This window comes from Lipotes vexillifer, unplaced genomic scaffold (assembly GCF_000442215.2).
Source record: "Lipotes vexillifer unplaced genomic scaffold, Lipotes_vexillifer_v1.1 scaffold102, whole genome shotgun sequence".
Taxonomy (NCBI): domain Eukaryota; kingdom Metazoa; phylum Chordata; class Mammalia; order Artiodactyla; family Lipotidae; genus Lipotes; species Lipotes vexillifer.
In genome coordinates, this window is record NW_006786541.1 from 324,088 (window position 1) to 338,262 (window position 14,175).

The 14,175-nt window shown below is 47.7% G+C and overlaps 1 protein-coding gene across 1 annotated transcript in view; it reads right to left on the reverse strand.

Annotated features, from left to right (window-relative positions):
• Positions 1-1,982: 1,982 nt before the first annotated feature.
• TLN2 (talin 2) overlaps positions 1,983-14,175 on the reverse strand; it is a 454,271-nt gene continuing 442,078 nt past the window's right edge. The window contains exons 55-59 of the mRNA XM_007458874.1: positions 10,336-10,461; positions 7,542-7,604; positions 7,268-7,450; positions 4,006-4,131; positions 1,983-2,463 (exon numbers count right to left, since the gene is read on the reverse strand). Coding sequence (XP_007458936.1) covers positions 2,335-2,463; positions 4,006-4,131; positions 7,268-7,450; positions 7,542-7,604; positions 10,336-10,461 — 627 coding nt within the window. The 3' untranslated portion in view covers positions 1,983-2,334. The remainder of the gene's footprint in view (positions 2,464-4,005; positions 4,132-7,267; positions 7,451-7,541; positions 7,605-10,335; positions 10,462-14,175) is intronic.

Sequence of the window (14,175 nt, forward strand, 5' to 3'; positions counted from 1 at the left end):
GCTCTCGCTGCTGTGGCCTCTCCCGTTGCGGAGCACAGGCTCCAGACGCGCAGGCTCAGCGGCCATGACTCACGGGCCCAGCCGCTCCGTGGCATGTGGGATCTTCCCAGACCGGGGCACAAACCCACGTCCCCTGCATCGGCAGGCGGACTCTCAACCACTGCGCCACCAGGGAAGCCCCGCAGTGGAAGTTTTAAACGACTCTGAGGCAGGGACAGAGAACTCACTGCTTGGCCCTGCCTGGCTCCTGGGACACCAGGCTATGACAGAGGACAGCTGGAAGGGGAGAAGCAATCACACAGCCTGGAAGAAAAGGGGGCAAGGGTGGGCCATGGAGGAGTGCCCCAGAGGCCTGCTACGTGAGGCCATTAACACAGCTAGACTCTGAGCCTCTGGGTCGGATTCTTAGTCTCAGAAAGCACCCTGTGCCCATCTGCAAAGTGTCCCTTGGAGAGAGCCCCCAGTCCACGGGCTAAGATCCAAGGGGGTGCAGCCCAGGACAGCAGTGAAAAGTTGTACTAGCTACAGTGGAAGAGGGCGAGCCAAGAGTTTGTTAGTTTCTCCCATTAGGTGCTAGGGCCCCGCCAGCTCTCTCCTCTTGAGTCGATGCCATTCCCCAACTCTCTACATACTCTCCCCACTTGCTCCTCATTTACACTGTATTTCCTGTAACTTCCAACTTGTCTGGGAAAAAATTCTATTATGTGGAACACTTACAAGTCTCTTATAAATATGAGAAGCTGTCCAAAGTTTAATTATATTTTAAAACCACGGCATGGGCCACAGTCTGTTAAAGCAGGACCGTGGGGCAAGGTCTACAGGTGATACTTTTTGTGGACCAAAGCATCAACTTTTCCCCTGGGTGGAACATTCAAACTATACTGTGAATGAAATACGAGATGTGATAGCACATTACTGCGGAGAAGTGGAGTTCTTCAACAGTTAGTAGCTTTAAAAAACCATGTACCTCTGTCACCATTGTCTTCCCCCGATGAATTGTTTTTCAAAGACAATTGCTACCTGGCGTTAGGATCTATCCGACAAGCCATTCATCCTTCATGTACTGTCTTGGGGAAAGGTTCAGATTAAGGTTAAATTCAACATCTTAAACTGCCCTTCTAAGGAGAGGGCTCCGAAAAGAGAAAGGGGAGGAGGGGGGAAACTCTCGAACTGTAATTCTCGAACCGTAGCATACAGAAGACAGACTCTGAACATACGATATGTCTTCACCTTTAAGATGGGCTAATGAGCAAAACTATCTTGTTAAAGGTGTGTAATGACGTTAAAATGCATCTAGGTTTTGGGACAATTAGGACATAGAGAAAACATCCATCACGGGTTGGAGGATGGATGACAGATTTTTTAACAGGATCTTGAATTGTGATCATTTTGAGAGCAGAGAAGCTGACGTGGAACCTAAAGACGAAGTCACCAAGGAATTGCTTTATTGGAGCTGAATCCCCACTTCGAATGCCTAAGGCGGGCTGTTGTACTGACTGTCACCTGGGGGACCTGGGTTTGTGTGGATGAATTTGTATGAACTCAAACAGCCTCTACAGAGTAAGGAGCCCACACATTTTATTACAGCCCCTGCTCACTGAGCCCTGCCAGTCCCCCCATACCTCTGCCCCTTTGGATTATGGAAGAAAAAAAAATAATCATTCGATTTTCTGGGCCACAGAATACAAGTTGGGTCTAGGTTGTACAAGGAGCTTACACACTGAGGCAAGAAAGCGTGCAAACAGGAACAGGAATTCTTCGCCCTCTGGGTGAGCCAGTGCTTGAGACACAGCAGGAGGACCCGAGTTGCCCTCCTGGAGCCCACACTGGTTTATGTTTCTGGCCTTTATTAACCGTGTCCAACTCCAACTTCCATCTTCTCCTGAGAGGGAGAAGGGTATCTCTGAGTAGCTATGGCATCAAGGATCTCCCCCGAGCTGCTTGGTTTTCCTTCTTTTTTTTCTTTCCTATCCAGATTTCACAGCAGGCCCCGAGAAGGACCAACAGAAGCGCGAGTGTCTGAGGACGATGTAATACTGCCTCCTCCTTTTTGGTACCAGTCCGTGAACCCGCGCCCCTCTCTCCTGAGATACAGTGAGGCGGGGTTGGGGGAGGTGGCAGAGGAGCTGTGGGTGGAACACACTGTACCGCGTGACATCACCATCATGCAGCTGGTGCCCGACAGGACAGAGGAACGCGCAGGAGAGCTCAGGGCTCCCGGCTCACCCCAGGGGGAGGGGGGGCAGTTCCAGGGCGGTGCCCGGCCCCTCAGGACCGCTGTCCATCCAGTTCTCGCGCGGCCGGCCCCTTGGGTAAGCCCTCTTGGCTCTGGCCTTAGCCTTCGTCCTCCCTCAGCTCGGTGGGTAGGAATTTATACTGCTGTTGGCGGATCTGGGCTAGTTTTTTCCTTGCTTCTTCCAGTTCTCGCTCTTTCTTCAGCATTTCCTCCTGGGCGGCGATGATCTAGAAGCAAAGCAACAAGCTGGATGGATCTGAAACATTTTAGGAAACTGCCCTCCCCTCCACTGCTTGCCTCATGAGCTCCCACAGCCTCTGCTACAGTGGGACACGGCCGTGTCCCGGGACTAAGTATTCTTAGCTCTGGAGACCAGCCTCCGTGCCACGGTTCGGGTTTTGAGACCAACGATCCAAGACAGTAAGCTGACTTTTGGCCACTGATTTAACAGCAAATATATACTGTGTCCCTACGATGCAGCAGGCTCTGGTGTAAGCACTTTACACGGAGTGTCCCATCATCTTCATGGCAACACTGTGAGGTATGGCCTATTGAATGTCCCATTTTTCCAATGAGAAAGCTGAATCTCAGAGATGTGGGTCCACTTTCCTGAAGGGGCCCATCTGGTGGAGCAGGACCCGGCCCAGGTATTCTCGAAGCTAAAGCTGGAGTCCTTAACTACTAGATGGCTTTCATATATTTATTTCATGCTTCTAAGGTGTGATCTGAGGAATATTAGTTAATACGTATAAAGGGGAAAGGGTAAGTCTGTGCTCAAGAAAGTCAAATAGATTTCTGAAAAGCAAAGGTCTTTTCAGAGCCTTGCTAGACTAACGAGCACTGTGATATCTGAGGAGGGAGTAGAGAAGTCAGTGATTCCCAGAACTGTTTGATCAGAGACCCTTCGTCATGGAACTTCTCACGGAACTAGTATATCAAGAAGCAGATTCTGGTAAAAATGCATCCTGTGTATTTCCAAACACAGGGAGTGGTTCAGGAAGAGCCAAGGAAGGCATATGCGAATGAGTAAGTTCAGCGACGGGGCTTCAGTGCTCCTGGTGGAAAACCAATCTCATATAAAGGATTTACGTTAACACATCCCAAACTGCAAGCATGGTTTCCTGACCTTTCCACCCCACTCTCATGCACAAGAATGCAGGCCTGCGTAAGTCAGATTCTCATCCACACTTGTAAAACTTCTGGGAGAGGATCATCATTCATTCTTTCTCTAGGGCCAGAAATCTGGAGTGAGCAGCAGCTCCAAATGCATCATTTTATTTAAATGATAATATTGCCGTCCTCCAATTCTCTTCTCTCCCTTTTCTATGACAGAATCTCTGATTTTTAGGTAGGCACACTGCTACTCAGAAAAGAATACTCCATTTCCCTGCCTCCTTTGCAGCTAGGCTGGCCATGTGATGAAGCTCTGACCAATGGCGTGTGAGAGCAAGTGATGCAGACAACTTCAGAGTCATGCCCGCCCTAACTTTCCGTCTTCATGCTGGCTGGAAAACTGAGGTGGTTATCAAGCCATCTTAGACCAAGATGTTGCCAAGGCAACATCTCAGGGACGGTGGAGCAGTAGGCAGATGGAGTCTGGGTCTCAGTCACAAAGGAGCTGCCACACCATCCCTAGACTGCTTACACCCAAGACTGTCTCACCAGGGAGAAATAAACTTCCATCTTGTTTAAGCCACTGTTATTTTGTGCCTCTGTTATAATACAGTGCTCATCTGGGGAGTAAACACTGTCCGGATTTAATCACAAACCTGAGCAATGCCCCCTACAAACTTTGTTTTCACTACAACATCATCATCATCGGCTTTGCCAAATGCCGCCTTCTGGGCTGCACGCACAAGATTGTCTGAGGCTCTTTTCACAGCATTTCCTGCTGCCTGGAGAGGGGACAAAACACACATTATATCATTGGAAACAGCCATTTGGATTCGGCAAGACAGACATGGAGGCACAGTTCATGAGACTATGAATTGATTTATCATCCAATAGTATACGACACAGAATTTCTCTCTAGGTAGTATCCATTTGTCCATCCATCCACTGATTCTACCAACACTGGCACCTACCGAACCTTAGCTCATTCACAGGTTAATGAGACACATTTCCTGGCTCCCAGGGAACACGCACTTCTCAGGGGAATTACAACGATGTGAATACATGATTATAGCACTGTGATATGTGTGTTAACAGAAACTTGCTCAGGGGCTGCCCCCTTGGTTAGAAAGCCACCTCCCCTTGCCCCATCCTACTGAGGCATACTTGAGGACTTGGCTCAGAGATCACTTTTTCTGCCTGTCTTAGCCTTACCCACACCCTCCCAAGTGCTCCTGGAAAGCTCCCTGCTGGCTTCTTTGCAGCCCTTACCACACTTCTGGTTGCCTCTCTTCCTCCTGGACAGTGAATAACTTGAAAGCAGGGGCTGTGATTTCAATCTCTGCATCCCCAGCACCGGGCACAGTGGCTACCCAGGGCTGGGGCTCATTGAACGCTTTCAGAGGGAATTAAGGGCTATGAAAGCACAACCTACCCCTGCACAGAAGGAATGGGAGCCCCACAGCAACTAGGGCCTTTACGGATGTGCTCTTAGAGTCACGGCTGGCTTTATGCCGCACGGTCAAGGATGGGGCGAGTGCCAGACACACTGCAGAAGAGCTTGTCCACGTGCAGCCTAGATCTTCAGCAAGGGCTACAGCCCCCACTGGTTTACTCTTAATGCTCAAAAAGCATGGCCCAGGGGACTTGACCTCTGCCACCTGAGGTCCGGAATTTCCTTTTCACGGTGGTCACGGCTTCGTTAAATCTCCCATAGTCCTTGCCCAGCCCCCTGAGAGTCAAGAACTTGTTCTTGGGGGTGAGCCATCAGAAAGGTGAGAGTTTTCTCATTCAAAGTTAACTGGCTCATCTGGTTGGTGATCTAAAGTGGCCAAGGGGGACCACGAGGGCTCACGCAAGAAGGGAAGGGGAGGCCCATTAGCGCTTGACATCATATGCTTATTCTCAAAACAGTTTCATGAGGTCAGAAATCATTAGCCCACTTTTCTACGTAGAAAGTGAGGTTGAATAACTAATCTAAGATCCTGCAGCTGGTAAGTTATAGAGCTGCGATTTGAACACAGGTCTGTGTAGCCCCAGAGAACCTCTGGGTCATTGTAAGGGATTCACACAACATTGCAGCATCCAGATAAATCAGTAATGATGATAATAAGAGTGATGCTGGGTTGTATCTGTGTAAATCCTTAGGACTTACAAAAGCACTTTCACATTTCTGACCCTCATAAGAGCCAGTGCAGGCATCTCTATCCTCATTTTACAGACGTGGCAACTAAGGCCTGAAAGGTTTTGAATGATTTGTATAAGATTATGCACTTTGTACATAGCAGAGGCAGGTCTTGAACCCAGGTCTCTCTTAACTCAGGATGTTTTCCAATGGAGTGTCCCCCAAACCCATGAATCGCACATTCACAAACATGCAGCTCCCCATTTTCCCCTGGGTTTATGCCAAGAGGAAAATGAAGGTGAGGGAGATGAGTCAGAGAGACACACACACAGGAAGACCAAACAACGGCCATGCACTTTACAACTTAGGAAATACGACGAGAGTCCCGAGTTTCAGTGGAATTGTTCAAATATTACTGCCATTTATGATCTTACATAAACATTTTTAGCAACATAAACAATCTGCGTTACATTTATTATAGTAACAAACATCTAGAAAATTGGAAACAAATATGTCCAACGTATAGAGAAATTCTGGCATAATCAGTTGATATAATATCATGCAATCATTAAAAATGAGACCTATGAAGAATGAACCAGTTAGCTTTGCACAGGGCCATTATGAAGCCTTTTCTTCAAGGAAAAAAAAAAGTATGATAAAACGTGAAGTGAAAAAAAATGCAGAATGTGTCTGTTAGGATGACAACTAGACCAAAGTATTTTGTGTAAGATAAAAACAGGAAGAGAAAAAAATAGCACTGGACATGTGAAGATGGTGAAGCTATGTGATCTTTTTCATTCCAACATTTCTTTCACTGTGCTTAAAATACACAATCAGGAAAACTTAGATCCACTGGGCAGAACTCAAGTGACACCTTCGTAAGTGTGTTCTCTGGGCTCTGGGAAACCTTAGCAGCATCTCATATAAATTCCTCAGTCCTGGGCTTCCCTGGTGGCGCAGTGGTTAAGAATCTGCCTGCCAATGCAGGGGACGTGGGTTTGAGCCCTGGTCTGGGAAGATCCCACATGCCGCGGAGCAACTAAGCCCGTGAGCCACAACTACTGAGCCTGCGCGTCTGGAGCCTGTGCTCCACAACGGGAGAGGCCGTGACAGTGAGCGGCCCGCGCACCGTGATGAAGAGTGGCCTTCACTCGCCGCAACTGGAGAAAGCCCTCGCACAGAAACGAAGACCCAACACAGCCAAAAATAAATAAATAAATTTATAAAAAAAAAAAAAAAAATTCCTCAGTCCTTTTGCTCCCTCCTTAAGCAAACACTGAATGAGAGCCTCCACTGAAACAGGTACCATCTTAGGCGTGAGAGACACAAAGATAAAGATCTGGTACCTGCACCTAAGCAGCTCACAGCCTTGTCAAAGGTGGACTAAAGATAAATGTGGTGGTACTGGGTGACAGGAACTGCAAGACTGGTCTGCCCAAAGGCTATGGCAGGGCAGAAGAGGGACTGACTGCCCAAGGCCTGGGATTCAAGGAGGGCTTCCCAGAAGAGGTGGCTTTGGAGATGAGTCATGATGGATGAGTAGGAGTCCACCAAGGTTGGGCTGGTGGGGGCAGGACCCCAAGGCATGAGACCAGGAGGCACGCGTGGAGAACGTCAGTTTGGTGGCGTCGCAGGGGTAGGATGCATGGCTGCACGTGGCAGGAAATGAGAAACGTGGGACAGAGCTGGCTGATGGAAGGCCTGGTGGGTCATGCCAAGGAAGCGAGACCGCCGCCTTTGGCGACACTTACCCGCTCCAACAGGAGTATTTTCCCACCAGCATCAGTGACCATTACCTGTAGCCGCCTCATGGCCTCCGAATCCTGATCAGCCTTCACCTTGCAGGCCACAAGCAGCTGAGCCGTGGACGCGGCGACCTGCTTGGCGGATGAGATGAGCTTCTCCTCACTGGCGTGCCCCTGCACAGAGGCATTAGCCGCCTCGCAGAGACTGCTGGTCGCAGCTGCCACCATCCGGGCCTGGGGACAGTCAACAGAGAAGTGACATGAGGCCCAAACCTCCTACAGGGGATCCAAAAAGCCAACGGGGAAGGAGGAGGGGGCAACTCACGGCAGAAATCAGGCCCTGTGACCATTGTCCGTCATCTGCGGCGTTGGCGGGGATGGAGCCCACCTAGAGTGGAGTATGAAAAGCAGCAATGAGAGCGGGAAGGCACAGGGTGACCTGCAGCCCCCAAACCCTACCTTGCCCTGGATTTGGAGAGAAAAGCATCTCATCAGACATGCAGCACCTCCCTGGGACTCTTGCCAACAGCACCGGCAGGAGAATGGAGCACCCTTTCCCAGGCAGGACCCCAGCAGCTCCAAGACTGCATGTCCTGACCCGTTTCCACCTGGGCCACAAGGAGGCGACTGGAAACACTCTCAACGACCTCCATTTCGCTGCCAGGTACCGCGTTTCTGGGAAAACGGCTCAGGAACGATGGATGGGGCTATCTTGACACGCCTATTTCCTCTGCTGAGCTTTCTCCATCTCCAACATGGGAGCCCCTGAGCTCTCTTCATTCAAGAGGTGAGGGAAGCTTAAATCTCTCCTGATTCCTGACCCTGGAAGCCATGCTGTGACTTTCTGGCAGATGATGTTAAAAAAAGGGGGTGGGTCTCTCTCCGTACAATTGAGCACAGATCCTTGCCTTAAGGAAATACAGACTATTTTTTTCAGGGGTGGGGAGAGAAGTAAGAAGTTGGAAGTAAGATGTTCCCCACTTCTATTTAGGAATTGTTGCAACAGTGAAACATTTTCTGACCAGATGCAGAGGGAGCTACAGGAGGAAACACCTTTACACATGTGGGAGGTGCCTGGAGAGGTAAGAGATGAGTATCTAAATTTGCATATGAAAGTGGGGATCTGTCAGCACATCAGGGCATGCTGAAGGTCAGGTAAGCTTAAATCTCCCTGATTCCTGACCCTGGAAGCCATGCTGTGACTTTCTGGCAGATGATGTTAAAAAAAGGGGGTGGGTCTCTCTCCGTACAATTGAGCACAGATCCTTGCCTTAAGGAAATACAGACTATTTTTTTCAGGGGTGGGGAGAGAAGTAAGAAGTTGGAAGTAAGATGTTCCCCACTTCTATTTAGGAATTGTTGCAACAGTGAAACATTTTCTGACCAGATGCAGAGGGAGCTACAGGAGGAAACACCTTTACACATGTGGGAGGTGCCTGGAGAGGTAAGAGATGAGTATCTAAATTTGCATATGAAAGTGGGGATCTGTCAGCACATCAGGGCATGCTGAAGGTCAGGTAAGGCCCCAACGTCCTGCATATCATCTGTAGTTCCCCAGGTCCAGCTGCACCTCCGTTACCAACTTTTTAAATGCTTGAACGCATAAGTTCCTTGGAGGACAGGGGCTTGGCCATAGTCAAGTTCGATTCTCTAGTATCTAGCAATGTGTCCAGCACGTAGATGGCTCTTTAATCAATGTGCAAATAAACCAAAAGGTTTAGGGATGATGTTCTTCTCAATGATCCATTTTTGGTCTTTACGTATTGACTAGTCAACAAGTCCTAGGTGACTGAGGTCAGCACTCTTCTAGATCTACAGGGGATAAGTGAGAAGCATAAAGGGACAGATTCATGCTGGTTGGGGAGATGTACACACATCAATATTGGATACACAATGGTTTAGAAAGAGGAACCAGTGGACGTAGGTTGGATTAAGGCACAGCTAAGCTCACAAGAGACTTCATGGAGGAAGATGGAAGGCCACCGGCTGCGCATAACTGTCCGTATTACAAGTTCTTAGGTCAATGGGACTTCCTTGGTGGTGCAGTGGTTAAGGCTCCGCGATCACAATGCAGGAGGCCCAGTTTGATCCCTGGTCAGGGAAGTAGATCCCACATGCATGCCGCAACTAAAAGTTCACATGCCACAACTAAGGAGCCCATGTGCTGCAACTAAGGAGCCTGCCAATGCAACTAAGACCCGGTGCAAATAAATAAATAAATAAATAAATAAAATATATTAAAAAAATGATAAAAACAAACACAATCAAAAAGACACAATCACATCTGTCATCTGTACACTGAGAGCAAAGGCCTTTTAACATCAAATATAAGTGACTGACAGTTACAGTGACCAAATTTACCAAAGCTGGCAGGATTTCCGTGGTGCCTCTATGACTGAGAGGCTTCTCTGCAAGATGTAATTTGGATGTGGTGGTTCCATGTTGTATGGGAATAACAGGACACACGGAATATTTTAAATTGGAAGGCCTTTTCACATCCAGGGTTAGTCTAATGTACTATTAACCCTTTGGATCACTGAAAAAGAACTAGGCTTTCATGCTAATGCAGATGGAATCGGTGACTGAAGATGAAGCAGGTTGAAGAAATCTCAGCTTTAAAACCAGACCGGCCTTTTGACCAGAGGGCTGAGGAAAATGCTAACTGCAGAGTTGTACGGCATTCAGCTCAACAGTCCTAAGAAAAGGAAGGGAGTCACTGGAGTTGGACATGGTATTATAAAGCCCCTGACTACGGTGCTTATATAGCCATCCACCAGGAAAATATGAGTTTACGGCTTTAAATAGCCTAATGTACAGTGGGGAAAATAAATGTCTTGTTCAGGCCCTGATGGCTGCCTGGAGTGGAAGCTCTCCTTAACAAGAAGCAGATGACAGGCCTGGAAGCTAAACCCTTCATTCTGTCTGTCAGGCTGAAGCAAACAGAATATCCAATGATATGGGCAAAGTATCCAATGAGATGGGCAAAGCCGGGCAAGTCAGGCAGGGAAGGGGCGGCACGGCTTCCTTGGTCAGGACACAAGCGGTATCGCCTTTTTCTTAGTATTCAGAGGCTCTTGCTGTGTGAACTTTCCACCACTTGGCCAGTGGGGTTTACACACCTTTCCTTGGGCCACCAGCTCCCTCTGGGCTGCCGAGGCCGACTTGACCAGGGCACTTGTGGCAGCAGCAATGGATTTAGCAGCCTCCAAGATCTGTTCTTCAAAATCCAGGGTCTCATCCGCTTGCTATAACCAAAAGAAAACAGCATCACATGCAATTCATATCCCCAAAGGGCGCTTTCTGCTAAATGACTTACTTCTTGGTCACCTGGCTCTTCCTCCGTGCGTGGATTTTTATCAACAAACCATACCCAGGGTAGAAAGGCTGAAGCTGGCTGGATGCCTCTCCATCTGCTGCCTCCCCCCACCCTTCTCTAAAAGATAAAAACTGCCAGCATTGAGATTCCTTACAAAGTTCAAATCAGGAAATTCAAAGACAGACTATTTTTCCAGACCAGAATCTTTAAAAACACATCAATTCACTGGGAATAAAATGCATTCGAAGGGTTCCATTAGTATCAATAACCCAAATCAAAATAATCAATAATTGAAATCCAAAGAGTGGGTGGTGGCACACTATCCCACAACTCAAGGCTCAGAAAAACGGGTTGAGAAAACAAAAGATGGCTATTAGCTGTGAAAAACCGTATTGCTCTTGGGTGAAAACAAAAGTAAAACAGCATTTGCATTTCTGTGCCTGAGCAGAGAGTCACACGCCAACCAGAGATCACCAGTGGTGGAAAAGAAATTGGGGCAACGCGACATCAAGGTGGAGCTTACCCCTTGGAAACCCGAGGCACGGCTCCACCTGGGGAAGAACACTGGCTCCCCCACACCGCACAGGTGCTATCAGGCCATTAGGGCTCTGCTCTAAATACACCATCACCAGGCCCCCTGCTGCCAAACGCCTGGGATGTTGAAAAGAATCAACATCAACAAAAGAATCAACTTTCGGGAAGGTGGGCAAGTGTAAAGACCCTGGTCCCAGGCTGGGTGGGACGGAGCATCACAATACGGGGTAGTCAGACTAGATGACCGCCAAGGTCCCCGCCAGCAATATTGCTCTGTGAATCTAAGCCAGTCTGGTTAAGTGCCCCTTCGGTCACAGAATGCTGAAGATGTGGCTGGTACCTTTCAGGCATTAAGAGATGATGGTCAGGTACAGCAATGCTTTTCTTTGTGTGTGTTGGTAAAATATATACAACACAAAATTTACCCTTTGAACCAATTTTAAGTATACGATTCAGTGGCATTAAGTACATTCCCAATGTTGTACAACAGCGATACGTTTTTAAGAGCGCCTACTATGTGCAGGTATTTTGTTAGGCACTTCCACGTGCATTAACTTGTTTAATCCTCACCAAAAAAGAGAGTAAAAATCGTATATAGTAGTTATCTTTATCCTTATATTTATAATGGGAACATCCAGGCTTAGGGAGGTGGAGTATTGGGCCAAGATCATGTGGCAGCGTGAAGAATCTAGACCAGATCTAAACCTAAACTTCTCTGTCTCCATCATGATATGTTTTTCCTAGATGAGTACACCACTTTGGGCATCAGTGAGGCGCGACTTCATGCTGGAGGCTCAAAGTCGGCTCACTAATGGGCCCATATGAACCATCAGATGGGATGGATACACAGATACAATGCTTTTCCAGTTCCCTATTCTTTATGGCATCTCTCCTGGTTCAAGATGTGGCCATTCCTACTTTTGTTTTTATAACCCATGTTATCAGAAAGACATTTCCACGCACATCTAGTGGATCTGAAGAATGACAGCAGCATTTGAGATGTTCTGAGACAGAAGCAGTATTTCTTTCCTATTTCTGACAAAGTCTTGCTCTAGGAGCATTTAGGACAGATACGGATTCCGTCCCAATAGATTAATTTTGGATTCTTCACTATGGGGTGGGGAAGCTTGTGACAGTGGTGGAATACAAAATTTGCTCACTGAAACATAAAATGACTCATTTTAAGACACTCTGGCATAAAAGGAACTGTTATACGTAAGCCACAAGAAATGGCATTGGGCTGTGATAGGTACATTCAATGACCTTGAATTAAGAGCTTTTCTGGAAATTCATTCTGCAAAAGAAAGTCAAGCATATAACAGATTAAGGCACTGGGGAAATCACAGAGTTTCTGAGTCCAAAGGGAGCTCCTCCCCATTTTGCAGATGAGGAAATGGAGGCCCGTGGTGGCTCCCAATGTCTTCCAGACCCTTGCTGCAGGTGCAGGGGGCCTCAGCTATGCTACGGGTTCCAAGGATGAGTCCACTTCACAGCAGGTTTCTGATTTCCCCAATTTTAAAATGCACCAAAATGGAATTTCCCCAAAACTAAGTGCTAACTCTAAGCATGGATAGATCTGAAAGAATATCTCATTAGAACCGATTGAAAAGGGCTCTCCCATATCTTTCGCTGCCCTGGCTGGTTGTTTTATTTTTTTAAAACACATGTTCGAAATACATACTCGACTTGGAAATATTTCTGACAGCCACAGATTTTTTCCTGCAATGGCAAGGCTGTAATGCCCTTTGATGAATTTTTCTTTTTCTTTCCATAAGATCTCTAGACTTTAAAATGGACATGGCAGGAAGCCTTATCTCTGAGAGACATTTCCTCTGATTAAAAAGTATGAGAGAGTTTCCCAAGAAAAAGGCTTAATAAAGCCGATTGTGATGGAGGGCAAACATTTAGACGCTGCAGTTGGGCAGAGCTCCATAATGAGATCTGCCTTCTACCTGCAGGATTGGTACCTTTCTGTGGGCCAGGTTTACCATTAAGACTAAATGCCCACTCTATCTCCCCTGCTGAAATGAGACATAATGCTGACGTCTCCTCATACCATACAACTTCTAGCCTGAGAAAATGGGATCTCCCCAAGCCAAGGAGACTTGGTGAAAAGACACGGCACCCAAGTCCAAATTCCCATTGGCTTCAGCTCCCACCAGCGTACAGAACGGAATCTGGGAGAGGGGTGCGAGGGCAGTCAGAGGAGGGAGGACATGTGCTTAACCACGGCGCAAAAAGGAGAGAAATGGAATTGGCTTGGTCTTTGAAGGACTTCCCTGAACAAAAGGATCACAATTAAAATGCAGGAATTGTTAACAGAACAAACCCCACTGTAGCTGGGAGACTGAGGAGAGGAACAGTAAGCTGGAGCTGCTGCAAGGGGAGCCTGGGGAAGAATCTGGAGACCATGGCTTCTGAATGTAAGGAAATGCTTTCACTCACTGGGCTGCTAAATGGACAGCCCTTCCTTGCTCAGATCACCGAGGATCTGGTGGAAGATGCAGGTGGTAATGGGCTACCATGGGGGGAGTGCTGGTCTGGACTCAGGAGAACAGACACACCAGTCAGCTGAATCCAACCAGCCTGCAATCTCCTCCAGGGCACGGACTGTGTTTCATCCAACTTATGTCTCTGGAGCACAACGTTTGGTAGAAAAGCCCATGTGATAAAGGTTTGTTGAGAGAATGTATCCATTTAAGATGAGTCTCTGAGTACTGGAGTTCAGCCAGAGAACAATTTACATAGTAAGAGAAGGGGAGAGGCATGGAGTAAGTGTCCCCATCAGTAACTTTCCATTCCTGATTCCTGGGGACGAGTGGACACACACATCCAAGCACTGGCTTCTGCCCTGCGGAATGCTGTGGGTTGTTAATTGTATGCTCTATCTGTATCCCTCAACTGGCACTCATAGTCTCTGACACTGACTCATGCATATACAGATGCAAAACACAGCAGCATTTTACTAAGAGGCTCTCTTGACAAAATAATGTCACAGATGTGCAAACTAACAGCCTGCCCTGCTTAATGAAGGTGTCAGCCGCAGCCTCTGAGAGCTGAATCCATCTTACCAGCCCCTGTACAATGCTCTTTCCCTGGTTCCCTCCAC